The sequence below is a fragment of the Falco cherrug genome, chromosome 9, assembly GCF_023634085.1.
Source record: "Falco cherrug isolate bFalChe1 chromosome 9, bFalChe1.pri, whole genome shotgun sequence".
In the NCBI taxonomy this organism is placed as follows: domain Eukaryota; kingdom Metazoa; phylum Chordata; class Aves; order Falconiformes; family Falconidae; genus Falco; species Falco cherrug.
In genome coordinates this window covers 46,461,864-46,484,982 of record NC_073705.1, presented here as the reverse complement: position 1 = coordinate 46,484,982, position 23,119 = coordinate 46,461,864, and the positions used below count along the sequence as shown (strand labels likewise).

The following is a 23,119-nucleotide window of genomic DNA, read 5'->3' as shown; positions in this document are numbered from 1 at the left end:
TCCTATTACTTTATCACTAAACAAGTATTTTGACACCACGGGATGCTTGAAAGCACCGAATCATGGCAATACCTTGAAATAAGATAAGATGAAGCTGCTTAGAATAGTTAGGCTCCAAACTTTCAAGATGGTATCGTGGAGCTTGTTACAACTATTGTTATAAAATTTCATATATACCCGTCTAAGTGCACAACGGAGTCATGTTATCTATGCCATTGTTTTTCCAACAGAATGCTTACCATAAGAGTGAAATACAAGTAATACCCTTTCCAAAAGCATTTCTTTTTTAAATTCACATGCAGGATTATCAGCTTAAAATTTAAGAAAAGAGAATTTTATAATGTTCCTTCCAAAATTATTAGTAATAAAGACATAAGCACCTAGTGGCTTCTTATTCCCCGTGTTCTTCATGACTGACAGCCTACTCACTCTATTGGAAAACAGAGAAGAACCACCGAAGAATGATAAACCAAGCCAGGCACTTCTGCTACAAATAGATATGTAACAACTTTGCCTTTTCTGTGAGGGCAAATTTTTACCCTTCTGCCAAGTGGCACTAGGTCTGCCTAAGAACTAACGTTGGACTTGTGAGTTGTAACAACCTCATTTTGACCCTTAGCCACAAGAACACTTTTAGCAAAGAGAAAGAAGTGTCAGGACTAAGAATGTCACACCTTCCCTCTTGTAATGAAACATGCAAAAAAGAATAAAACTAACAAAACTTTCTGAATACGATCTGGTATTAGTGTGAATTAAGGCTATAAAATTCAAAATCTGGTTCTTAAGGATTAAGATCTATAAGTTTTTCACTTCTGCAATGAAAGTATTCAAGTTATGCTCATCACAAAAAAAAAAAAAAAAAAAAAAAATCACAGAGCTCCAGGAAATGGACCAGTAACATGAGATCTCAAGGAAGTAGACCCAGTTTTAGTCCTGTAAAGGGAAACTGAAGCCTGAAGTTCTACTATGCAGGAAAGAACAGAACCACCAAGTATTCTCTTTACCTTCCTAAACTCTACCCTACATAAGAGTACCCATGGGTAGTGGCTCATAGCTTAACATGTGCAAGAGCTGCTCTGAGGCTGTATCTCTTCTTCCACTCCAGTATTTTCTCATTCCTTGGTTGTTCTTTTCTCCCTCTTCCAGCTTCTCCTACTAATGGATTTCAGGAGTGCCTGAATTTTCTGAATTCATACCAATCATTGATTCCGTTTCCTAGGCAGAGGCTCATTTCCTGTTTCTGAGGTTGACAGCTTACAGAATTACTACTACTGCTCCTTTCTTATTTTCACAATCCACGTTGCTTGTAATTAAACACCAGTGTTGCCTTTGGTCTCTCAACAGTTAGCAAAGAAGTCAACCAGAAAACAGAGAACAGAGCAGACCTGCCATAAACAAAACCTATCAACTATTCCTATCAACTCTTGAAAGAAAAAGCATTTGAACCATACATATTAGAATGTATGGACAGTGAAGTGAAAGTCCACCACACTTCCTGCTTTTGAAAATTAGTACTGAAACTGGCACTCATAAAGCACTGCTCTAAGACGTCCTCTCTTCTGTATCTTTAGAAATCTAGGCTAATGAGAAAACTAATAGTAAGTCTATACTGCAGTTTATTATTAAAGATTTGCCAGTTACCAACAGCTTAGCATCCCAACAGCAACAGTCAGAGAACAAGGCCTTTGGAGTTTTATATTGATCAGCTCTATTTTGTTACGTCTCCACCTCTGCAGTACTGTAAAAATATGTCACTGGGATTCTGCAAGTCTTTAGAAGCAAGGTCAGCAAAGTGATTCCAATGTGTAATTATTTTTAAGACATACAGATATTCCCACGCAGCTGGCACGAATGTTTTACCAGCACTCAAGTGGGAATCTTGCCAGTAAGTACAGACCTGCTCTCTTTAGAAACTAAAATATTGTCTACGCTGACAGAAAACGAGAACACAAAATTCATTTCCAGATTTTGAATTCACAAAAATTCAAACCTGTTCAAAACTGCAAGTTTCACTTTTACAGCTTATATCATTGAAATACTGTAAGTAGTAAAATTTTCTTTTACTTAATACTAGGAATTTATTTGCCCTACCAAAGCAAAATACAGAATAGTCAATGGATCATTTTTAAAGGTTAGATGGCTCTTGGATTTAAAAAAAAGTGCGAAAAAGAATACTGGTGTATTGCTCCCAGCAGCATGAGCTTCCCACACATACAAGTAGCAACTTTCTTGTAGTCACAGAATAGTGAGACTTGTAGCTGCTGGAGAGACAGTTGAAGAAGCTGTGGCAAAAAAAAAGGAAACCTGCCTTTATAGTACTCTACGTAAAGAGTCAGGCCAAGTATATAGAAATATGTATGTCTGGCTGTATTCTCCTGGGTTTTTGTACCAAGGAAAGCTTGTGCACATTCTAAGACAGACTTGTACATCATGTAACTATGCTGAGTTTCCAAGTGCTAGTTTGAAAAAAAAAAAAAAAAAATTAAAGAGTCAAGTAAAGGGATAAGGGGAATAGTTGTTTGAGTTAACAGTGGCCTATGCCTGAGCAGTGGTGAAAACATTTATCCTAAAGATATAGAGACCAGTGTCTACAAAAAACACAATCTATTGAGGTAAGAGAATAGTGTTGCAGAGGGATGACTGATCATCATTCTTGCTGAGAAACCTGACTAAATAATTTTAAAATACAAGCAAATACAATAACACTTAACTCAAGCCCAAGTGAGAGACAAAACAGTAGTGCATTTTCTTCTATAGACTCCACTTAAGATACATATGCCCACCAAAAAATGTTGAAGAACAGCTGTCTCAGGATTTCGCAGCAGTCCCAGCCCTAGAAATTTTCAGCTGTCAGTGCCTAAGGGTAACTTTTCAGTGCAGCTAGGTTTACAATGAAACAAACAACAGATCCTGTTTCCAGGGTTACTATTATCAGCTAAATAAATAGCATTTTTTAAACTTATCTACTAAACACATCAGTGGCAAAACCGCAATTGCTTAAGATAATAATGAACCAAATACAGGTGTGTCTGCATGCAGCCAGTCATTTCTGGAAGAAAGTACATTCAGGAGGTGGAGTAGAAATGAAGCAGAATGATTGGAGAAGCCCAACACACTCCCAGGAATGTGACTTGAAACAGCAAAGGGGAGCTGCAGTGGGAATGATTTATTGCCTGAATGTTTCCCCTCTCCCACCCACCCCACAACAATTATTCTCATTTCATTTCTGCAGTATCTTTCCTTACATGTAGTTTGAGTCAATCGATTCTCTCATGTTTTAATGTTAAGTATATTAAAAGTTTAATAAATAGGATACAGCTTCTCAGAGGTAGAACTTTCAATTACAGCTGTTTCAGTAACTTCAATGAGAACAAAATTCAGGTTCTTGCAAGACTACTTTCTCAATGCACCAAAAAATGTTTTGCTTCAATTTTTTGTGAAAACAAACCCACTACAATCAGCTCTATAAGAGCTGCAAATGATTCAGTTCATTAAGAAAACTGGACTAGCCAAGATACTGATCAAGTTCAGACATTCTCCTCCTGCTGCAGAAGCAGCTGATTTCTTTGTCTGGAATCTGCTAGACTATGTCTAAATTATAGAAGAACCACTGAGTAAAGTAATTTCTTTTGTCCAGAAAACAAATTGCTGAACTCAAACAGCAGTGGAATCTTGCATCAATCACATATTTTTCACACAACTTTCTCAAGATTTCGGAAAAAAAATAATAGTCCTTTGTAATAGCAGCTTCTGTTGAGATCCGTGAATGACTACGTGCAGAAAGCAGCAAAATCTCCTTGGAGAGCTTGTTAAAAGATACCTAAAACTTCTAAATAGTCCTTGGAGAGGGTAAGATTATTCAGATAATTTTGATGTGACATCCCTAAATACATTTTTTTTCCTAAATCAAACCCAAGCTTTACAGCGTCATTTAAAGTACACTGAAATTTTAAATTATGCCAAATGCAAAACGAGGATATAATTCTGCATCAGTACAGAGACATCAATACAGCCTTTGTAATAAGTAACAACTCAAATAAGATTAACCAAGAAGCAGCAAACTGCAACCTTCTCTACTTATTACTTGACCATTTACCTGTGGATTTACTTTCAGGTAATAATAAAAACATGCTTGGTATTAATATTAAAAAAAAAAAAAAAAAAAAAAAAAAAAAAGAGGACTGTGTTAAACCATTTATTTACCTCCTCTTCAGTTAACTCATGTCCATATAGTCAAAAGACTAACCTAAGGAACTGGTCATCACAATTTTTATATTTTTTTTCAAAATGGCCATTGACTGTGAGAGCTCTACAACTAAAGATAAACCAAAAGCAATCAGCATTTCCACACAGGCCCTAGTAAATGTAATTTTTCATGACATAGCACCTTCTAGAGTAACTTATTTCAAATAAAAAAAAAGTCATACAAGTGACAACAATTCTGATCTCTGATCCAAGTTAAACGCTGACTTTGGTTTATGATAGTGATTCTACAAGGTGCAGGTTAACGGGGAAGACCCACAGCCTTTAAGTTGAATATACATCTCAGAGCTCTCAAATTCTGTGAATCTGTCTCTTGCTTCTTATAAAGTTTGCTACACTGTGACAGCTCAATTAAGTGGCACGTTCCTCTCTTCTCCGCTTTTCTTCCACTACTAGCCCAGTAATGCCTATATATGCTTATAATCACATAGCTTCTTCCATCACATGAATTGAAACAAGCAGACAAGTATAAAGCACAAAGACCGCATGAGGGTTTATAATGGTAATGCCAGAAAACAAACAAAAGTTAAAAAAAAAAAAAAATAATCAAACAAGTGTACTGGTAAGACATTTTAAGAAGTGGATCAGTCCTTATCAGCAAGTAACAGGTTTAGACTTTTCTAGCTGTAGTCAATAGAAAACACTGTTCTTTATCTTTAAGTACAGGAAAAACTTCACAGAAGTAAAGCAATTAATAGCTGACTTCAAATATGACTAAACTGCATTAGCAAAGTTCAGGGGAATTCAATTTTACATTTAATCCAGACTAATTCATCCGACTCACTACCATTGGTAAATTACTGTATAAAGCTTTTGCTTACAAAAAGATAAGTTAGTTCCTTTAGACTATGAAAGAAAATCATCCATCATAAGAGGCTGCAGACTTAATAAAGCCTGTTCTGTTAAAAGGTAACATTAAAATGTGCTTGCTACAACATTTCTCCTTGCATGAAAAAAACTTCTCACATTGCAGAGCTGAGTTTCCATCTTTGTGAGCAGACTGATAGTTAATCTGATTCATTTTGTCCTATTCTGGGCTTCATATCTGTTTTCATCCTTATGCTTCACTATTGCTGGAATGAGAACAGCTGTGAACGGGCACTTTACTATCAGCACATTCTTTGGAGGATCTGTACATGGGGTCTGATAGCAGCCTAAATAAGTTGCTCCCATTCTGAAGAAAGGAAAATGACAATTTCATAAATCTTCTGTCAGTATTTAGCATCTTATTTTCAGCAACATTTTCCATCATCTGCTTCTGAATTCCATCTTCTTTGTTCCACAAAAATGTGTCTGAAGGGAATGTAATCTGTAGCTGAAGCTGCATTAGGTAACTGCATTTTTTTTCCAATATATGACCTTAGATTTTATGCAGAGGTTAAATTGTATTAACACTTCTGAAATTGCATCATGTGTGGTAACAATAAAATAGTATCTTCTCTTCTGTTCTTTGCCTCTTCCAAGCTCTAGCTTGCTATACTCCAAAGAAGGTTAAAGTTCAGAAGGAGAAGGAAAAGATGATTTTAAGCTGCCTTAATTTCCCTCCAGGCTTAGACACCCAAGCAGAAGTCATCTTTGCTGTGAACTACATTTCCAAGTTACCTACAGGCTGTTTTGCACCTTAAAGCACTGAGCCAAGAACTGTCTATTCAGCCTAAGAATTCCTATAAAGCTACAGAAGGTGATCAACGCACAACTCCTGAAAAATTTCTATAAATAACATTTGAAAAACTTGTGTCTTCTGTACGTAACAGCAAAGAAATAGGTAAACTGGAATCCACCATTTTATTTTGACACTTGCTAAGCAATTTTCTGATAAAAGTTTCCATCCAAATATTCAATACTTATCTACAAAGAGAATGGGGAATACAAACTGCAGGATCACAAAGAAAAAAGTCACAGTTAAAAATGAGCTGAAACAAAATGACAGCAAGTTGTAGTTTTCCTGGATTGTAACTGACAAAGCCACCAGTGTGTTTATTTAGGATGCACTCTAGTGGACACACAAAATCAAAGAAAGATACAAATGTTATGACAAGATAGAAAGTGAAAGCTGCATGTTGGAAGTAGTAATAAGAATTATTTTTGCTTTAAAATACTGTCTTGTAACTCGAACATATTTCCTGATTAAATATGAAGGCTGTATGAAATTGTCATAGTTGACATGACTGGACATAAAGCGCAGATGGACACAAGTTACTTACCACTTTTTGAAATTTTTAGTCTAAATAACAAGAATCAGTTATACATACTGGCTCAAAAGAAAACTCCATCTATTTATCCAGTTACTCTATCCCTTTGAGATTGGCACAAGAACCTGCTGTGCATACAGTGTTAACAGGTGTAATTACATCTGTAGTATCTTAAAATGCTATTTCAACTATTACTAATAGATAAAACCATAAAATGTGACAAAATCAGTTTACTGGAATATCAGCCACAAGGGCATATTCACTCCACAGAAAAGGTTCTTGACTGTCATGGAAATCACAAACCTATACCAATGCAGAATGAATGTAGACAGCAAAGCCTGACCACCTAGTCACAAAAGTAGTTCCATTTCTCATTGCTTAAGAAGTTACACAAACATTTCTGCACATTTATACTTGGAAAGCGAAATTTTTCTCTTTTGACATTAAGGATGTTCATATAAGATGTGCCAATTAACAGCATCCAAAAAGCAATGTAGCAATAAAGAGGGCAACAGGACTTGTTAAATAAACATATTTTATTATTTTTGAGGGCAAAATGATGTATTACTATACTAAAAACCAATAGTGCTTATGCTTGTCTTTTTAAAAGTTACTAGGATTATGCCTAGTATGAGCTACATGAACAGAACAAGTTATTTAGAGCAGAAAAATACTTATTACATGGTTGACCTTTGCTTTTTGGGCATATAGATATTTTTAACATCAAAATCCTTAAAACTAGATATAATATAAACAAATCAAAGAGAAATTATCACAAAAATCTCTTCCATGCCAAAACTGATGCAATGAATGCATTAACTATGCACTGAATTTGTAATAAAAGTATTCTTACTCTATAATATTGGCAACGACTTAATGTTAATTGTCCGACTAACCTGTATTATTAGAAGCCATTGAGATGGAAAGGCATGTTTTAGCCAAGACGCATAGGATTTCTTAATGCTGGTGTCTTTTCCATTTATAATTAACAGACACAGAATATCTTGACAACCTATACCAAGACAACAGTGATTATAGAAATTTGTTCTTATAAAACTTAATGCAAGCTTTAAGGATTATAAAACTTATTTTTTAACAGATAAATATGGATCAAAATAAATATTCTTCCAAATTTTTTTAGAAGTAAAGCTTTGAGAACTAATGATATTTAGTAAAAAACACAGGAAGTAATTTTGTGATCTGCAAATTCAAGAAAAAATGCAGAAAAATCACTTTAAGACTTGGCTAATCAAAACTGATATGCAGACACTTGCAACTCACCTAATATCACATAATAACCAGAAAAAGGTATTATACACAGCAAACACCTAGTGTTACAAGAAGCACCTCATGATTTGTAGACAGATGTACTAAAAGATCTTCTCTGTCTTACTAAGTCACAGAGTTCAATTTATCTCTTCCAGATAAACGGGAAAACCTTGTGATTTGATTGTTGCATCTAGTTTGATGTGCAGAACCCCCCTCCATCTTCTAATCCACAGAGCATTCCCTCTTTCTATTAGAAACCGCTCAAATCCTTGAGAAATCCTTTCTCAATAATCTTTTATTCTTTTAATATGATTCAAATTATCATATTGTAGCCTCTACTCCAAAATAACCTTGACTCAATTATATCTACAATTATTATGATTACACTGCAAGAATCAATGCACGATAAGTAGAAAATATATTCACTGCTTTCAATTACAGTTTTCTTCCTGAGTCAGCTGTGCTAGCTACAATGGTTTCAGACAAAAAGAAAGCATCACATGGCAGAATTAACAGACTTTATACAAGCACCCAGAAAGCACAGAAACCGAAGCAACAGGTATGTAAATCAGCTCTCTATATAAAATACATGAATAATAACCTTCAGGTTCAGCAAGTAATGAGTAGAAAAATATATTTACTGCTTTCAGATCAGTTGGGAACTTTCTTGTTCTGCTTCTGCCATGAGATCTGTTATACTCTACAAAATAAAAAAAGAAATTTTATCAGTTACCCGGCATTAACTGAACTTCATAAAAAGTAAAAAAGAGGGAAAAAAACCCACATGACAGACCATCAATATAATTATGAACTCTTTCATTCAGTGAAATACCATGAAGTTTATCACCAGACTTTTGTTATAAAATCTAACGAATCTGGACGAAGTATTAGGATTCTGAGAGCAGTACAGTTTCAAGAGTACAAATCTATATATTTTAATTTTATTGATCTGTTCTTTGTAGTTTAATTCAACATACATATCACTGTAAAATCTGAAATAACATTACCAAAGGCCAATGTAATCCAACTTTAAATGACTTCAGGCATGAAAACTTGGAAGACGGCACATATAACCAGCAGCAGGTAACTTTATTACTCGTTTTCATAGAATCATGAAATGGTTTGAGTTGGAAGGGACCTTAAAGATCGTCTAGCTTCAAGCCCCCTGCCACGGGCAGGGACACCTTCCATAAGACCAGGTTGTTCACAGCCCCATCCAACCTGGCCTTGAGCACTGCCAGGGATGGGGCAAGCTAGAGAGCCCAGCTGCTCTGGGCAGCCTGTGCCAGTGCCTCACTGCCCTCACAGTGAAGAATTGCTTCCTAATATCTAGTCTAAACCTACCCTCTTTCAGTTTAAAACCATTCTCCCCTTGTCCTATCACAACAGGCCCTACCAAAACGTCTGTCCCCACCTTTCTTAGAGGCCCCTTTAGGTACTGGCAGGCTGCCCTAAGGTGTCCCCGGAGCCTTCCCTTCTCCAGGCTCAACTGCTCCAGCTCTCTCAGCCTGTCATCACAGGAGAAGTGCTTGGGCCCCCTGATCATCTGCGTAGCCTCCTCTGGGCTTGCTCCAACAGGCCCATGTCCTTCTTACGTTGGGGGCCCTAGAGCTAAATGCAGCATTCTTTACTTCTGTGAAGCAGTACATAGTACTTTTCACATCTGGTTTTGCAATTAACTTATTTAAGAATGCATAAAATATGCATGAAGCCTCAAGAATACTTTCTAATACGTAATTATCAGAAAATTATAAAAAATGGGGCTATACAACACCCTGAGAACTCATCTGATTTACCATAGTGAAAAAACCACCTCTGAAAACCTGACCCTAAGAATAGTCGTAAGTATGTTCATAAATATATTTACACCTATAAAACAGACTATTATTAAAGTAACCTTAAGCATAAAGCATATTAATATCACAATATAAATTCTGAGCTAGAATTACTCTACTGATACCAGAAATTAAGTGGGCAAATTATTAAGGCTAATAAAGGAAAAAGGGTTCTGATAATGACATACTAAAACTAATACATCAAAATCTCAAGTTGTACCACTTGGAATACTGGAAAAAGTCAGATAGATATGAATATCTTTATGACCAGTGAATACCCATAAAGCTGAGTGATTTTGCAATATTTGGCATCATTTGTTAAAGGTATTGCCATGCCTTACAATAAATGAAGGCTGACTCATATTCTCTCATTTCCCTGGACTGTCAAGTATAAAAGGACTAATAAAAAAAATTAAGTAAAAAGCTGGGTGTAGAATATGCCTGAGGATCACAGTACAGAGGTGTAGTTGTGTTATTGAAAGCACTACATTCATGTTGGCATAAGGCTCAGATAACCTGGTTCTCTGCAAGTCCTAGCCGTAGCAAGCACTGTGTCTCTTTAGTATCTGGTGTTATTTGTTCAATGGTTGCTCACCTATCTCCGCACAAGAGTGCATTCTGCTATCCAAAAAATATAATTCACGCCAGCCAGAAAAATATAAATAACTTCGGTCACTCAAAAGCAAGTCATCATTTGTGATTTAGTACATGTTGTATATGACTGTTCATACAGCAAAGGAAGGCTGCCTCCTCTCTGAGGATATTCATAGTCTCACTTGTAACATATCTGAATACAAAAGCACATTTTAAATCTTGAGGATTTAGTCAGCCATCACCACGGTCTTTTACAAGGGCTTAACTTGTACCAGAAAACAAGCTATCAGCAGTTTGCAGGTTGTGGCTAAAATACCATCCCTTAAAACCGTAAGAACGAACCAGCAGAGTCTTACCTGCAACAGTTTTAACCTTTGCACAGAAAAGCAAATCTGTAAGAATCAATCATTTATAATCTCCCTGTTCTTTCTAAACACTTACTTCTAACTGTTCATTCTCCTCAATTCTGGTCAGATTAGGCACTCCAGCTTTATCTGTAAGTTCAGCTATTGTCTTTCCAATTTCCTATGGTAATGGAAACCAGTTTCCAGTTAAAAGTATTCCACGCCATGAATAATTGTTTATGAAGACTATTTCAGATGTGTTAAAAGCACATTACATATTAATATAAAAAGAATACTTTAGATGCGTGCTATACAAATGTATTGGTATGTGAATATGGTCTTTGTATGCTCGTTAAGACTACTTTTACCAGTTTTTTTTAAATACCAGGAATTTTGGTTTAAATTTATACATATTCATTTTTTCTGTCTCTTTCAGGTCATCATCTTTCTACAATTATGTTCTGTCATTATTTTAACAGTGCACTAAAACATACATATCTCTAAAATATGACGTGCTGCATGTAAATTTAAGAGATAGTCACATTTAAAAGCCAATTATCAGCATAGGTTTTTACTGAAATAGCACTAAAAGACCATACATTCACATGGACATCTGTATACACACTCTTCTGTTAGTATAAATTCCTGTGCACCAGATCTCAGAATCAAGAGCTATCCCAATTCCAAACCACAGTTCTTTTTCCAGGTACAGTAAATGGACTTTGTGTTGATACGTTGTAAAACATTACTGTCTAGACACTTAAATTAGGCATGCTCAAGTTACATTTTCTCATAAATATCACCAAGGAACGTGAAAGCACCAGCTAAGCTACCCTTACGCTCAATTTTGCAATGAATTTATGCTCTATTCTGAATATAAATAAAATAAGCCTAATATGACAGACCAAAATTCAAGTATAAAACTCAGAATGGAAGCAAGGTATTAGACATTCTTAGTCCTTTTTCACTTTTTAAAAAATAATAATTATGTGTTAGTTCAACACTCATGGGCTTCTGCCCATGTTATTTAGTGCCTGCATCTGGAAAAAGACGGCTGATTAACAGTATTTTCAAACCACTGACTAAGCTTTGGCTTATACCTCTTGATCTTCCTGCTGAAACAGCATTTTGTCATCTTCATTCTGCAGTTCCAACTCCTCACGTTCTTGTTCCAACTGGCCCTGCAGTCAGTTTAAGAAATGACAAATTAGAAGGCAAAAAACCCCAACCCACATTCACCTTCCCCACCCCATCTCTTACAATGTATTTAATGACTGAAATCTTACATAAAATAAAAAGGAAGCATAAAACGTAACTGCAATGCCAATAACATAAAGCCCTTTCCATATCATCAGATTCAACATTTTCATAGGTTTTGGACTTGCGTGGATAGAAAGGCTTTACTACCAAGAGGAAAAAGAAACAGACAACCGAAGTTAGTGCACACACTTAAGGTATTGTCTCATTCCCCATGTTCTTTATCAGTCTATATTCATTATGTTCTATGCTTTGGATTAAGCTCTTTGATACTTCACGTAGTATCTAGCACAGACAGATGAATCCATATAGAATCACATCTACAGAAAGATTGGTAAGCAATGTCATTAACATTAATCATCAGCAGCAACCTTTAGTACTTCCAATTGGAAATATCTAATACAAAGTGTTTATTCTTTGTGAGCTTAAGTCCTATTACATCAAAACTTCAGAAACTGCATAATCTAAGTGTTCACATTCAACAGTCCCGGGGCCTAGAGATACTGTTTGCTGTAGCATTTCGTAGGCAGTTACAACAGATACAGTCACACTGTAGTAAGTAGTTTTCACATTCCCTTTTGGTACACACAATCAAAACATGTCTGAAAACATGAACATACCCAAAACTGTGAGTTAGGTTAAAAAAATGCATCTAATGTGAGTATTGTTGAACATCTTTCCTGTAGTTTACATGAAATAATTCATTTAATTCTCTGTCAATTACCTCTAGACACGATCTAATATTCTTGTTTCCATTTGCTATTTTGAATGACTCATGAAATCCTTAAGCGCATAACTTTTGGTCTGCAAGTTAGTAAACTCCAAATTTAAAAAGTACAAGTGAAACAGAGTGAATGTGTTGTACACTAGAACTGGGCTCGACAAGATCAGCACAGATTTAGTTACACCTTCGAATTTAACGTTGTGAAAGTCAGCCATGTTAAAAAATCCACTCAGACAATACCAACATTAGCACAAACACCACCAAGGCTGTCACACACGTGGTCAAATTCACATGACTCCTTTTATAAAGAATCACTAGAAACACAGATGTTATCTGTATTTCTTATATTTAAAGTCCATAAAGTATAGTATTCAAAGATCTTCATGCCAACAGAATGCTCAGGTAGCTAAGGAAAGGAAAAGGCATCTCACTGGAGCAGGCTATCTGATACATACTGCTTAAATATGCAATCTTCATTCATTGATTCCCAGCTGCTTTAAGGACACTAATTACACATACATCCTCATTACCTTCTTTTGCATCACAGGTATCACACCGAAGCAGCTGGAGACAATGATTGGTTATTGCTCCCAGGCCTCCTAGCAGGCCACAAATTTTTGCAACTGTTTCTAGCTTTATTTGCAGCAGCTCTTGTTCATAACTACCTACAGAAGAGAGTCTACTTAAAGCTATTACTTGTGTCAGTCTCAGACTGGTTGTTTTTTATCTTAGGCTCCTTCATATTTTATTGCAGAGTTTGAAGTTTTACTTCCTATATGCTGACTAGTATTTCAGTTATTATTTAAAAAAGTGAGATTAAAATACTTGTTTTATGTTACCCTCTATCAAAATCATTATACAGAGATTAGAGATATATACTGAGGTACCAGCTGCCACTCCACAATACACTATCTATAATTATCTATTATTAACTATTATTAACCTGACATTGTTCTTCAAGTTTCCGCTGGATCATTAGCTCTTCTTCCTTCATTTTTCTTAATATTTCGACTTCTACCAGGGCCGCCTCCCGTTCTTGTTCCAGTTCAGTCCTCTCCAACATTCTCTGTTTCAGAAGTAACATCAATTAAAAAATAAAGAGAAACTAAATAGCATGAGTTATATCACCATGAATTTTTATTCCCCCAAGATGGATCCACCTTTTTTTCTTCATCTAAAATTCTTCTGTAATTGTAAATCCAGTGTGCCAGATACTCTATTGGATCTGCTGGCCGATGCTCTACCACCTCTGCCAGTCCCTTTTTCAAGCAACTCCCCAGGCATCTCTTCAGATACTGTGACTCCATTCACACCTACTAACAACAGACAGACAGACATTAGCCACCAAGGTCAAAATTAAACTAAGGGTTTTAAGAATTACTGCTTTAGAGACCAAATATCAAATACAACATTACTCTTTTTATTAATCTAGCAATTAAGATTAAAAAGTTATTTAAATTTAAAATTGGTGTAGCTCTTAAAAAGCTCCAGTGACAGCTCAGTTATATGAAGCATTACAGAAAAAAATGCTATAAGAAGTCCCTTCTTCTTTGGGCACATCTAATTCAGAAACTGCTTGGAAATAGGCTGGCGATGCCAGGTTAGCAAAATGGCAAAACCCCCTCAAAACCACAACAGGATATAGAAAACTTCTGTACAGATTATCTGAAGAATGGCCAAGTAGTTCTGCAAACGATTAAGGTCAGATTTTAGTTTGAACTAACGAAACTATGCATTAGGATATGCATGCAAGACCAGGGCCTGAAGCAATCGCTCCATCCCGTTCCCGAAGGCACAAATCTCTGTGCGTACATGCAAGACTTTACTACCCCGACGCCAGTAAACACATCGCATAGCTGAAGCCCGATGTCTGCAACGCTCAAACACCCTCCGTTTGCCGTCGAAGGGCCCGGGGGCAGGTCCGCCCGGCGCTGGCCCTCCGCGCTCACAGCGGCCCTGCGGCACCGGCAGCCCCCAGCGGCCCCAGCCCCGACCCCTTCCACCTGCAGCCCCCACCCACGCCCTCTGCCCCCGGGCTCCACTCAAGCACAGGCCGGGCCCTTACCCCTTCCCTGAGCTCCGCGCTGGGCAGGCCTGTTCCTCAGTCCCACTCCCGCAGCGCTGTTCCGGCTCCTGCCAGACCCGGCGCGTCCCCCTGCCGCACCCGGTGCTCCGAGGGCCGTCACTAGGACCCGCTGCCGCCGCCACCCCACCTCTGGTGCTGCGCGCTGCGGTAACCACCTGGCCTGCGCTGTGGCCGGCCGCGCCCCCCCGCTCGCCTTCCCTCAGAGCGCAGCGCCGCTCCCTGACAGAAGCCCCCACAGCCCCGGGACGGCAGCAGTCCGCCCGCCCGCGGCCTACCGGGCACCTCTGCGCCGGCTCCCCGCCCGCAGCGGCCGCCCCGGAACGCGGTGGGTTGCTAAGCAACGCCGCTCGCGACCGCGCCGCGACCTCCACATCGCTGTTAGGAGGCACCCGATTGGGCGGGGGGCGGGGCCGCGGGTCAGTCACCGCCCTCACAGGGGTGGGGCCGGCGGCAACGCACAGCTCCTCCCCGGTTAGTTTAAAGATTAAATCGTTGGGTGCATTCCGGTTACAGGTTACGTTTTTAATTACGGCGGTGGTCTCCCAAAGGTCGGGCTCCAGCATTAAGGCTCCAGCATACGGCGGCGGTCTCCCAAAGGTCGGGCTCCAGCTTCTCCGCGCTGACAAGCTCCTCGGCAGACGGCCGCCTCTGACCGAGCCGGCTGCTTGTTGCGTTAGCGTCCGGTATTCAAAAATCCTTGAAATAATTTTGCAAGTGAAATAATTGATTCAGCGCCTGTATGAATCCCGAAGCTCGATGACACTAACGTTATCTTGGTCTTTCCCTAGCAGACGTGAGGCTGCCGGACCGATTCCTTCCGAGCAGAAGCCTGCCTCGCGGCAGCGAAGCATCCAGCTCGGGGAACTTGACTTTTGAACGGTAAGGAGGATTTCTCCTCCTTCGGTATTTCTCAGCGTGTTAAGAAGCTGGCTTCGGTGTTTCTTGGCGTATTTCGTTGGTATTTTCTCGCAGGGCCGCCGGCGGCGCTGCGGCCGGAGGGTGCCGCTGGCGCTCCGCGGACACGCTGCGGAGGGGGCAGAGGCTCGGCCGCCTCCCCGCGGGGGCTGAGGCGGGGCCGCCCGCGGAGCAGAGGGGAAGCCCCCCGCGCTGCCCCCGCGCCGTCGGCAGCGGCTGGCAGAGGGGGGACCGCCCCCCCCCGCGCGGTGACCCCGCGCCCCCCGCCCGGGCCGCGCCCCTCCCGCGCCTGCGCGGCGCCCGGCGGCCGTTGCGCGCCGGCGCGGTCATGGCGGCGGCCGAGGCGTGCGTGGGGCAGGTGGTGCTGCCCGGGGACGTGCTGCTCCTGCCCGCCCACCCCGATGAGGACGGGGAGCGGCTGCGGCTGGGCGGCGGTGCGGCCCCGCGGGGCCGGCTGCTGTGCGGGCCGGGGCTGCGGCGGTGCGCGGCGGGACTGCTGGTGACCAAGTGCGGGCTGCTGAGGCACCGCCAGACGGGCGGCGGCGCGGCGGCGGGCGGCGCCTACTGGGTGGACTCGCAGCAGAAGCGGGTAGGGGCCGGAGGGACCGGGCGGGGGGGGAGCCCGGGGGGCGGAGGGACCGGGTCGGCCGGGGGTGTGGGGGGAGCCCCCCCTCGTCCGCGCTTGCCTGACCCCTTTGTCCCCCAACCCCCTCTGCAGTATGTTCCGGTCAAGGGCGACCACGTCATAGGAGTGGTGACGGCCAAGGCGGGAGACGTGTTCAAGCTGGACGTCGGTGGGAGCGAGCAGGCATCGCTGTCCTACTTGGCCTTTGAAGGCGCCACGAAGAGGAACAGGCCCAACGTGCAGGTGAATGCCTTTCTTTATCAGCTAACACGTTAGCGATGTCGTTTGGTGCTTCTGCTACGTTTTAGTGGTTCTTCTTAGTAAAATTATTTTTATAAGCCACATGGAAAAGGAGGTATGCAGGCTTACTCATAATCATTTTGCCTCTGCCCTCCTTGAAGGCTTTTTTCACGATTAGGCAGTGGGCTTTGAGAATGTGAAACTAGTGTGGTTTGATACCTGTCAGGTGGCAGGCTTTTTCACTCCTGACTTTTTAACTGTACCATAACCCTGCCAGCAGCAGATGCTGTTGATAACTGATGTGTCCAAGGAGGCACTCAGAAGTTTTTAAACCAAGCTTTTCCACCATCTGGTAATAGTAGAAAATGTTTTCTTAATAGTGCTGTTATAAACAGGTGTGGCACATGCATGCCACAGCTGCAGCATTCAACTGAAATGCCATCACCAGAATGTGAAAATAGACACTGAAGAAAAACAAGGTAGATTACAATGATTTATTTTTTTTTGTTGTCGTTATCAGCCTGATAAATGATTACAAGAGCGGGTTGCTTAAACTTTGAATACCCTTAAAGTTTGAAGAAAGTGAATTCATGTTTGGTGTTTAAAAAAAGAGGAATATTCCATGAAATAGAATTCTGTACTTTTTTTGTATTTTTTAAAGTCTGGTAGCGATGCAAGGTAACTTTTCTGAGAGGATGTTGCCTTTATTAGAGGGAAATGTGAAATCCCTGTTGTACTGGTTTATTTTTCTACCAACAATATGTAAACACTATTTTGTGGCCTCACGAGAGGATCTTTATTAACTAGAGTATTTCTTGCAAATGCAGTATTATCTTTTTTACTACTTTTGCTTTTTGGCGCTGCTTTGTTTAGGTGGGAGATCTTATTTATGGTCAGTTCCTTGTAGCAAATAAAGACATGGAACCAGAGATGGTCTGTATAGACAGCAGTGGAAGATCAAATGGAATGGGAATAATTGGACAAGATGGCTTCCTCATTAAAGTTTCCTTAGGTTTAATAAGAAAGTAAGTACTAAGAAAAGTAAGTAGTCGCTTTAACATTTGTGGTACGAGGGATAGAATTTGCACAACTATTTCCTCTGAGCAGTGTGGACAATTTGGTAATCAGGGCATGTAATTGCTTCAGTGCACTTATACCAGTTTTACTGAATAGAGTATGGATATTGACCTGGAAGAAGCATTTATTTTTCCCCATTGAGAGATTTAGATGCTCTTGTATGTGGCATTGTGTGACCTGTTTAGAAAAAGTGATGTGGTTGCCAAGGCAGTATGGAAAATAAAACTAGTGACCTGGGGAAATCAAACATTCAAGATAGTTTCATGTGTGTACCCAATACCTTGGAGTTTAAAAATTGTAAATGCTTACTGTCACTTTTCTGCTTAATGGGATAGTGGGGGATGTGCATTTGACTGACAGTCGATTGAAAGGGGGCTTTCCACATCAATGCATATTTTCTGACTTATAAAGAAAAATGAATTGCATTGAAATAAGGATACAGATTAAAAATTCATGGGATTTTCATTTGGAACTCACATGTTAATCCAGGAAGTGTTTCATAAGCTGTTAAATGTGTTGTGAACTTTGGAATTACTTAAGCTGATGTAAATAAAGACTTTTGTGACTATCAAAGAATATGAGATAGTAGGGAGAAACGGTAGTCAATCTTTGTTGCCTTTGGTGGGGGGTTTTGTTTGTTGTTCTTTGGAAAAGCAATGCAGGGGTGCAGTACAGCTTTCATTCCTGGGTTTGTAAGTAATGGTTTGTCTTTTTTACACGTCCCATCAGAAGTCAGTGTGAACTGATGACAACTATTTTTTGCAGCCACACAGCTTGTTTTCAGAATTTTGTCTGTATGCAAATAAAGAAATAACAGTATGTTACAAGTAAATGCTAAATCATGATATGTTTGTTTCTTCTTTGAGGAAGTCTGTTGAAGCTTGATTTAATCCTAGACGAGTTACAATATTCTTAATCGTTTTATTTTTCAGTATGCTGCTAGCTAATAAAATACTCAGTATTGACTGCTGTTAATACAGTCTCCTGAAGGAGAAGGGAAGTTGTGTTTTGAAGGACACACCTTTAACTCTGGTGTCAAATTTACAAATAACCTCAGTTTAGAAATGTTACTTTATCAAACAATGTATTTTTAGAATTCATTAAATCATAGAATTGGTATAAAAGTATTGATTCACTAGAAATTTGTCAGGCATCACTTCTGAATCTAACTAGTTTAAACATAATTTCACAAGTGCTCAGTGTGGTTTTTTAGATGTATTTAATGAGAAGAGAATTAAAAATCTGTTACTGTATTGCTGGTTTTGAATCCATATGCAATGTGATCATCTTAACCTTTTGGTGTTGCTTTAATAGTTCCCAGAACACCAGTACTGTGTTTTAGTTATTGAAAATGTGTCTATCAAATGTGAGCACTTCTTTCTCTGACTTTTTTTAAATTCTGTTTACAGACTCTTGGCTCCCAAAAGTGAAATAATTCAGGAGTTGTCACAATTGTACCCATTTGAGCTGGTGCTGGGAATGAATGGAAGAATATGGGTAAAAGCAAAAACAGTTCAACAGACTTTAATTATAGTAAATATTTTGGAAGCCTGTGAGTATATGACTGCAGAGCAGAGAAAACAAGCGCTTGCGAAATTGTCAGGGAATTGACAAGAGAAAACCTTGTTGCACATTTGTTCGAGATGGCTGTAGGATGTTTTCATCATTTTTGTATTCCGATTTATATTAAAAGCCACTTTTTTAAATAAAGTACTAGACTTTTATTCTTTAGTTCCCTTCTTCATCCTCTCTGCTTTTTTTTTGTCTTGTTTAGGAACTTTGGTTTTACTCGCTTTTGTGATTATGAAACGCTGTTTATATTTGAATTCTGACTGATGTGGAGACATTCTTCAAAAATCTTCCTTTAGCTGTGAGTTTTGAGGTGTAACTGAAGTCTTCAGTGAGAAAACTGGTTGATTTGTAAGCTGCATATATTTGGTTTTTTAACCATTATAAACAATTGTTTTTTACTTGGGGTAGCGGAAATTATCCTGCAGGCCATTCATTCTGGTAAGGTGCTCTACTTATACAGTGACAAGAAGTTGTTATTTAATATTTTACAAAATCTGGGAATAAAAACACAGGTCAAAAATACCAGAAGATAATTATAGGGTGCAGCACAAAATAATCATACGGTGGTTAAAGCAGATGATCAGATAAGTCCTAACATATGGTCACAGTGACTACCACTTTATCTACAAGATAACCTGGGTAGTAGTATTAAGTATAACTTCAGTATCAACATTCAGGAAGCTTGATTGCTGTGAAGTCTGTTTTATCTCCAGTGAGCTATGTCCTTTGAAGTCATCACAGCATCATGGAATGGTTTGGGTTGGAAGGGACCTTAAAGATCATTAGTTCCAATTCCCCTGCCTTACCAGCTCCACTAGACCAGGTTGCCCAAAGCCCCATCCAACCTGGCACTTGCAACTTTTCATAAGTGCTTTGTAACTAGAGATTAGCTGGAGAACCACTGCAGCAATAGCAACGTTATTTCTCAATCCTACATACTTTAGACCGGTTTTCTTTAGTTACAGCATGGAGATTCCATCTAGCTTTGCTTCATGTTTAACAAAACAAGCATTTCTAATAAAAGCCTATGTTAGGCTTCCTTGTGTTAGTAGTTCCTCACATGTATACAGAGGAAATGCTGTCCTAGGAAGGATAAGCTGTCAGTCTGTGTTTGTGTGTGAATGGTTTGCTACTGTTCTTTTGAAAGCGAAAGAGAACCCTAGAGTAACAGAAGGGGAGTTACTGATTCCTGCTTTCTGTGGGAGAATTTGGCTGTATGTACCCAATGAACTGGGAATTGGAGCTGTTTTTAAGTAGTTAACTTGGATCTCTTTTGTGGTTCTTGATAAGCTGAATAATTTGATAGCAATAGTTAGAAAAAATGGATTGGAGTAAGCCTGAATACTAACTTAATTCCAAGTGGAAATAAAAATGTTCCTTACTGTATATTTCATCCAAAGTTTAGCCTGCAGTATTTGATGATAGTTTTCTTTGGCATTTCTTGCATTTAGAAATTGCTTCAATTCAGAACCCCTTCTGAGTCATCTTTAATATGCTTACCTAGGGCTTCCCCTGATTCAATAAAAACACAACTAATGGTTTCCATGTGAGCCTAATGGCTACAATTCAGAATTATTTCTGGGTTTCACTGCCTTCCCTATTTAGCATTTAGGGTATTGCTCATCTGGCTTGGTAGACCTTTAGTCATGTTTTTTTCACCTGTCTTCTCCCAGCTGAAGTGACTCTCATTCACATCCCATAAATCTTTTAGCCTATAATCTCTCTCTTAGTACAGGTGAAAACCTGTAATTTAATAAAGATCCCACAAAAGGATTTCACTAACTCTGTTCTCAGTGTTTTTTCAGCTTTAGCTAACCAGAGCCCCTACAGGTTGTCTGTTAATAGAATAGCTGGCATAAGCAGAAAAATACTTGCCAGATAATCTCAGGGTGCCAGCTTTGTTTCTGTGGCTGTTCTTGGATCGTCATGGTAAAACCACGGGAATGAGGCATGACAGATCATTTCCTGAAGAGTTGTGGGTTGAAATGCAGTTAGCCTTTCCACTCCCCCTTTTACCTATCTAAGCAGCCTCCTTTCTCTCCCAAAAGTCTTGAGTTTTAAGCTGAAGCCGTAAGATACGTGATCGGTCACCAGTTTAAAAATGCTTTTCTGGTAATGCAACATAGCAAATGTTGACCTTGAAAGAATTTGATGTTGTCAGTGCCCTATTTCACACTACCCACTGTTCCATCCCACTGTTAACTGCTTATCACCCAAATACAATCTTAGTTAAATCAAGAGCTGGAAACAAAATCTATTAAAATTATGCTGGTTTTTAACGTAATAAAATGGTGTATCCACAAAGTACTTGATTTTTACCCCCTACACAACCATTTTAGGTATGTACTACACTTGTTTGACAATTTATGCAGTGGCAAAAAATGACAGTGGATGTGAGAAAAATGGGTGTGGGGAAAAATGTTGGAAACGTGACTAAAAGAAGGCAATATGGGGGGGTGTGTGTGTGTGTTGTTTTTTCGTTTGTTGTTTTTTTTTTTAACTTGGAGAAAAGTTATATTCCTTAAACTAATTGCTAGCTTTGACAAGCTTTAGCTGTTGAACAAAATATTCAGGCAAAATCTATATGATGTCTTTGTGAACTTCTAGTTCTGGCTCGGTGACTAAACTAGCATCACCAAAAAGAGTGACATGAAATGTAACTTGGTTCTGGGAAGACTCCTCGTGAATTATTTATGTATTCTGCTGGGAATGTTACAGGAAGCCCTTCACACTCCTATTAAAGGCACAGTAACACATATGTTTCAGGAAATGGAACTTGCAGAAGTGATGCTGTGGACTTGAAAGGTACCTTGCTTAGTAAAATGTCTTTCTCTTGCATTTATCCGCATGAGATATGCCTTTGTCAGTTTAAGTCATTAGAGTTCATTTCCAGATGTTTGGTGATTGTGCCTTTGGTGCTTTGTTACGTTGTTTTTCTTTCAGGTTGTTGTGACAACAGTTAGGAAGTACAAATTGTTCAGCACAACCCCTTAAAATTAAAGTTCACACAGAATTAATTGGAAACCATACATCAAAAATACGAAATACATAGTTTGGTGGCCCCTCCTAGGTTGATGTATTGTATAAAGAGAAGGATAAATGCTAAAAGAAAGAACAGATATGCAGTGTTGAAATTTGAATAGTAAAACATTTGTATTTTGCTCTAGCACAAGGAGATACCACAGGCAAATAGTTCAACATAGCAAGAGGATTAAGAGCTTACCTCTAAGGCTATGGTTGGAGTGTGGCTGTAACTCTGCTTGATAAGAAGTTTACTTGTGCCCAACTGCTCTATCACCTTACCACCAGAAGTTGCAACTGAGGTTAGCTGGCATGTAGATTTGAGTCTGTAGCCAGGTTCTATCAACATTAGCAAATTGGCATCAACACTTCTAATAGCAGGGTTATTTTGTTTTTCTAACCTGAATGTTCTTTCAACAGATGAGATCATGGAATTTTTTTCTCAGATTTTAAATATTAAAAGCAGCTCATCTACTACTGGAGAAGCTCAAATGTGTTAGAGGAGGCCCAGTTTTCTTCCTTAGTGCTTGAACAAATAATTCTGAATAACAGCTAAATCAACCAGTAAATCAAGTTATTTTGAACTTCACAAAATTGGTCATCTCCAAGCTTTACACACTTACATAAAAAAATACACCTGTTTTTTAGCTACATACAACCAACTTGACTGACTATAGAAACTAGCTGTCTTAAGGACAATGTAAGACACTATTTAGCTGCACTAGTGACACAAGCAGCCTTGTCCCTTACTGATGAGTTCTATGGGTTGCAAGGTGTGTAACTACTTTTGAAGTCTATAGTAAGGAATTAACAGGTCAGTTTTGCCCCAACAACTTGAAAGAGAAAAAGCTTAGGAACATGTTGGGTGCCTGGATTTTAAGAACAACTGTGTAGTACTTGGTGGTTAACCAGAACCACTGCAGAATGACTGTTTTCCTCTGATGTCCTGATCTTGCAGAAGTGCTATCAATATGGGTATTTTGGGATGTTCAAGAGCCTGTTTTTGCTTATAGAGCCTGAAACTTGATTACTGTTCTTCTAGTGCTTGAATAGTCATTAAAAATAACTTTTTTTACTAGGCCTCGATGTCCTACCTAGCATGAGA

The 23,119-nt window shown here is 39.2% G+C and overlaps 2 protein-coding genes across 2 annotated transcripts; one reads left to right on the top strand and one right to left on the bottom strand.

Moving 5' to 3' along the window:
* Positions 1-8,001: 8,001 nt before the first annotated feature.
* Positions 8,002-15,127, bottom strand: DYDC1 (DPY30 domain containing 1). The gene is made up of 5 exons (XM_055720648.1): positions 14,840-15,127; positions 13,422-13,544; positions 11,598-11,678; positions 10,595-10,678; positions 8,002-8,424 (listed from the first exon to the last, which is right to left on the bottom strand). Exons 1-5 carry the CDS (start codon positions 15,125-15,127, stop codon positions 8,371-8,373), a joined length of 630 nt encoding a protein of 209 aa, XP_055576623.1. The 3' UTR covers positions 8,002-8,370.
* Positions 15,128-15,768: 641 nt separating this feature from the next.
* On the top strand, positions 15,769-19,152 carry EXOSC3 (exosome component 3). The gene is made up of 4 exons (XM_055719799.1): positions 15,769-16,068; positions 16,198-16,347; positions 17,218-17,369; positions 18,831-19,152. The coding sequence occupies exons 1-4, from the start codon at positions 15,808-15,810 to the stop codon at positions 19,030-19,032; spliced, it is 765 nt and encodes a 254-aa protein (XP_055575774.1). The 5' UTR covers positions 15,769-15,807; the 3' UTR covers positions 19,033-19,152.
* The last annotated feature ends 3,967 nt before the right edge of the window (positions 19,153-23,119 follow it).

Coding starts and splice junctions, on each gene's coding strand:
- EXOSC3 (XM_055719799.1), top strand. CDS start 15,808: ATGGCGGCGGCCGAGGCGTGCGTGGGGCAGGTGGTGCTGCCCGGGGAC. Junction 16,348..17,217: donor GGAACAGGCCCAACGTGCAG/GTGAATGCCTTT, acceptor TGCTTTGTTTAG/GTGGGAGATCTTATTTATGG. Junction 17,370..18,830: donor TCCTTAGGTTTAATAAGAAA/GTAAGTACTAAG, acceptor TTCTGTTTACAG/ACTCTTGGCTCCCAAAAGTG.
- DYDC1 (XM_055720648.1), bottom strand. CDS start 15,127: ATGCTGGAGCCCGACCTTTGGGAGACCACCGCCGTAATTAAAAACGTA. Junction 11,679..13,421: donor AACTTGAAGAACAATGTCAG/GTTAATAATAGT, acceptor AACTGACTGCAG/GGCCAGTTGGAACAAGAACG. Junction 10,679..11,597: donor TTCAGCAGGAAGATCAAGAG/GTATAAGCCAAA, acceptor CCATTACCATAG/GAAATTGGAAAGACAATAGC.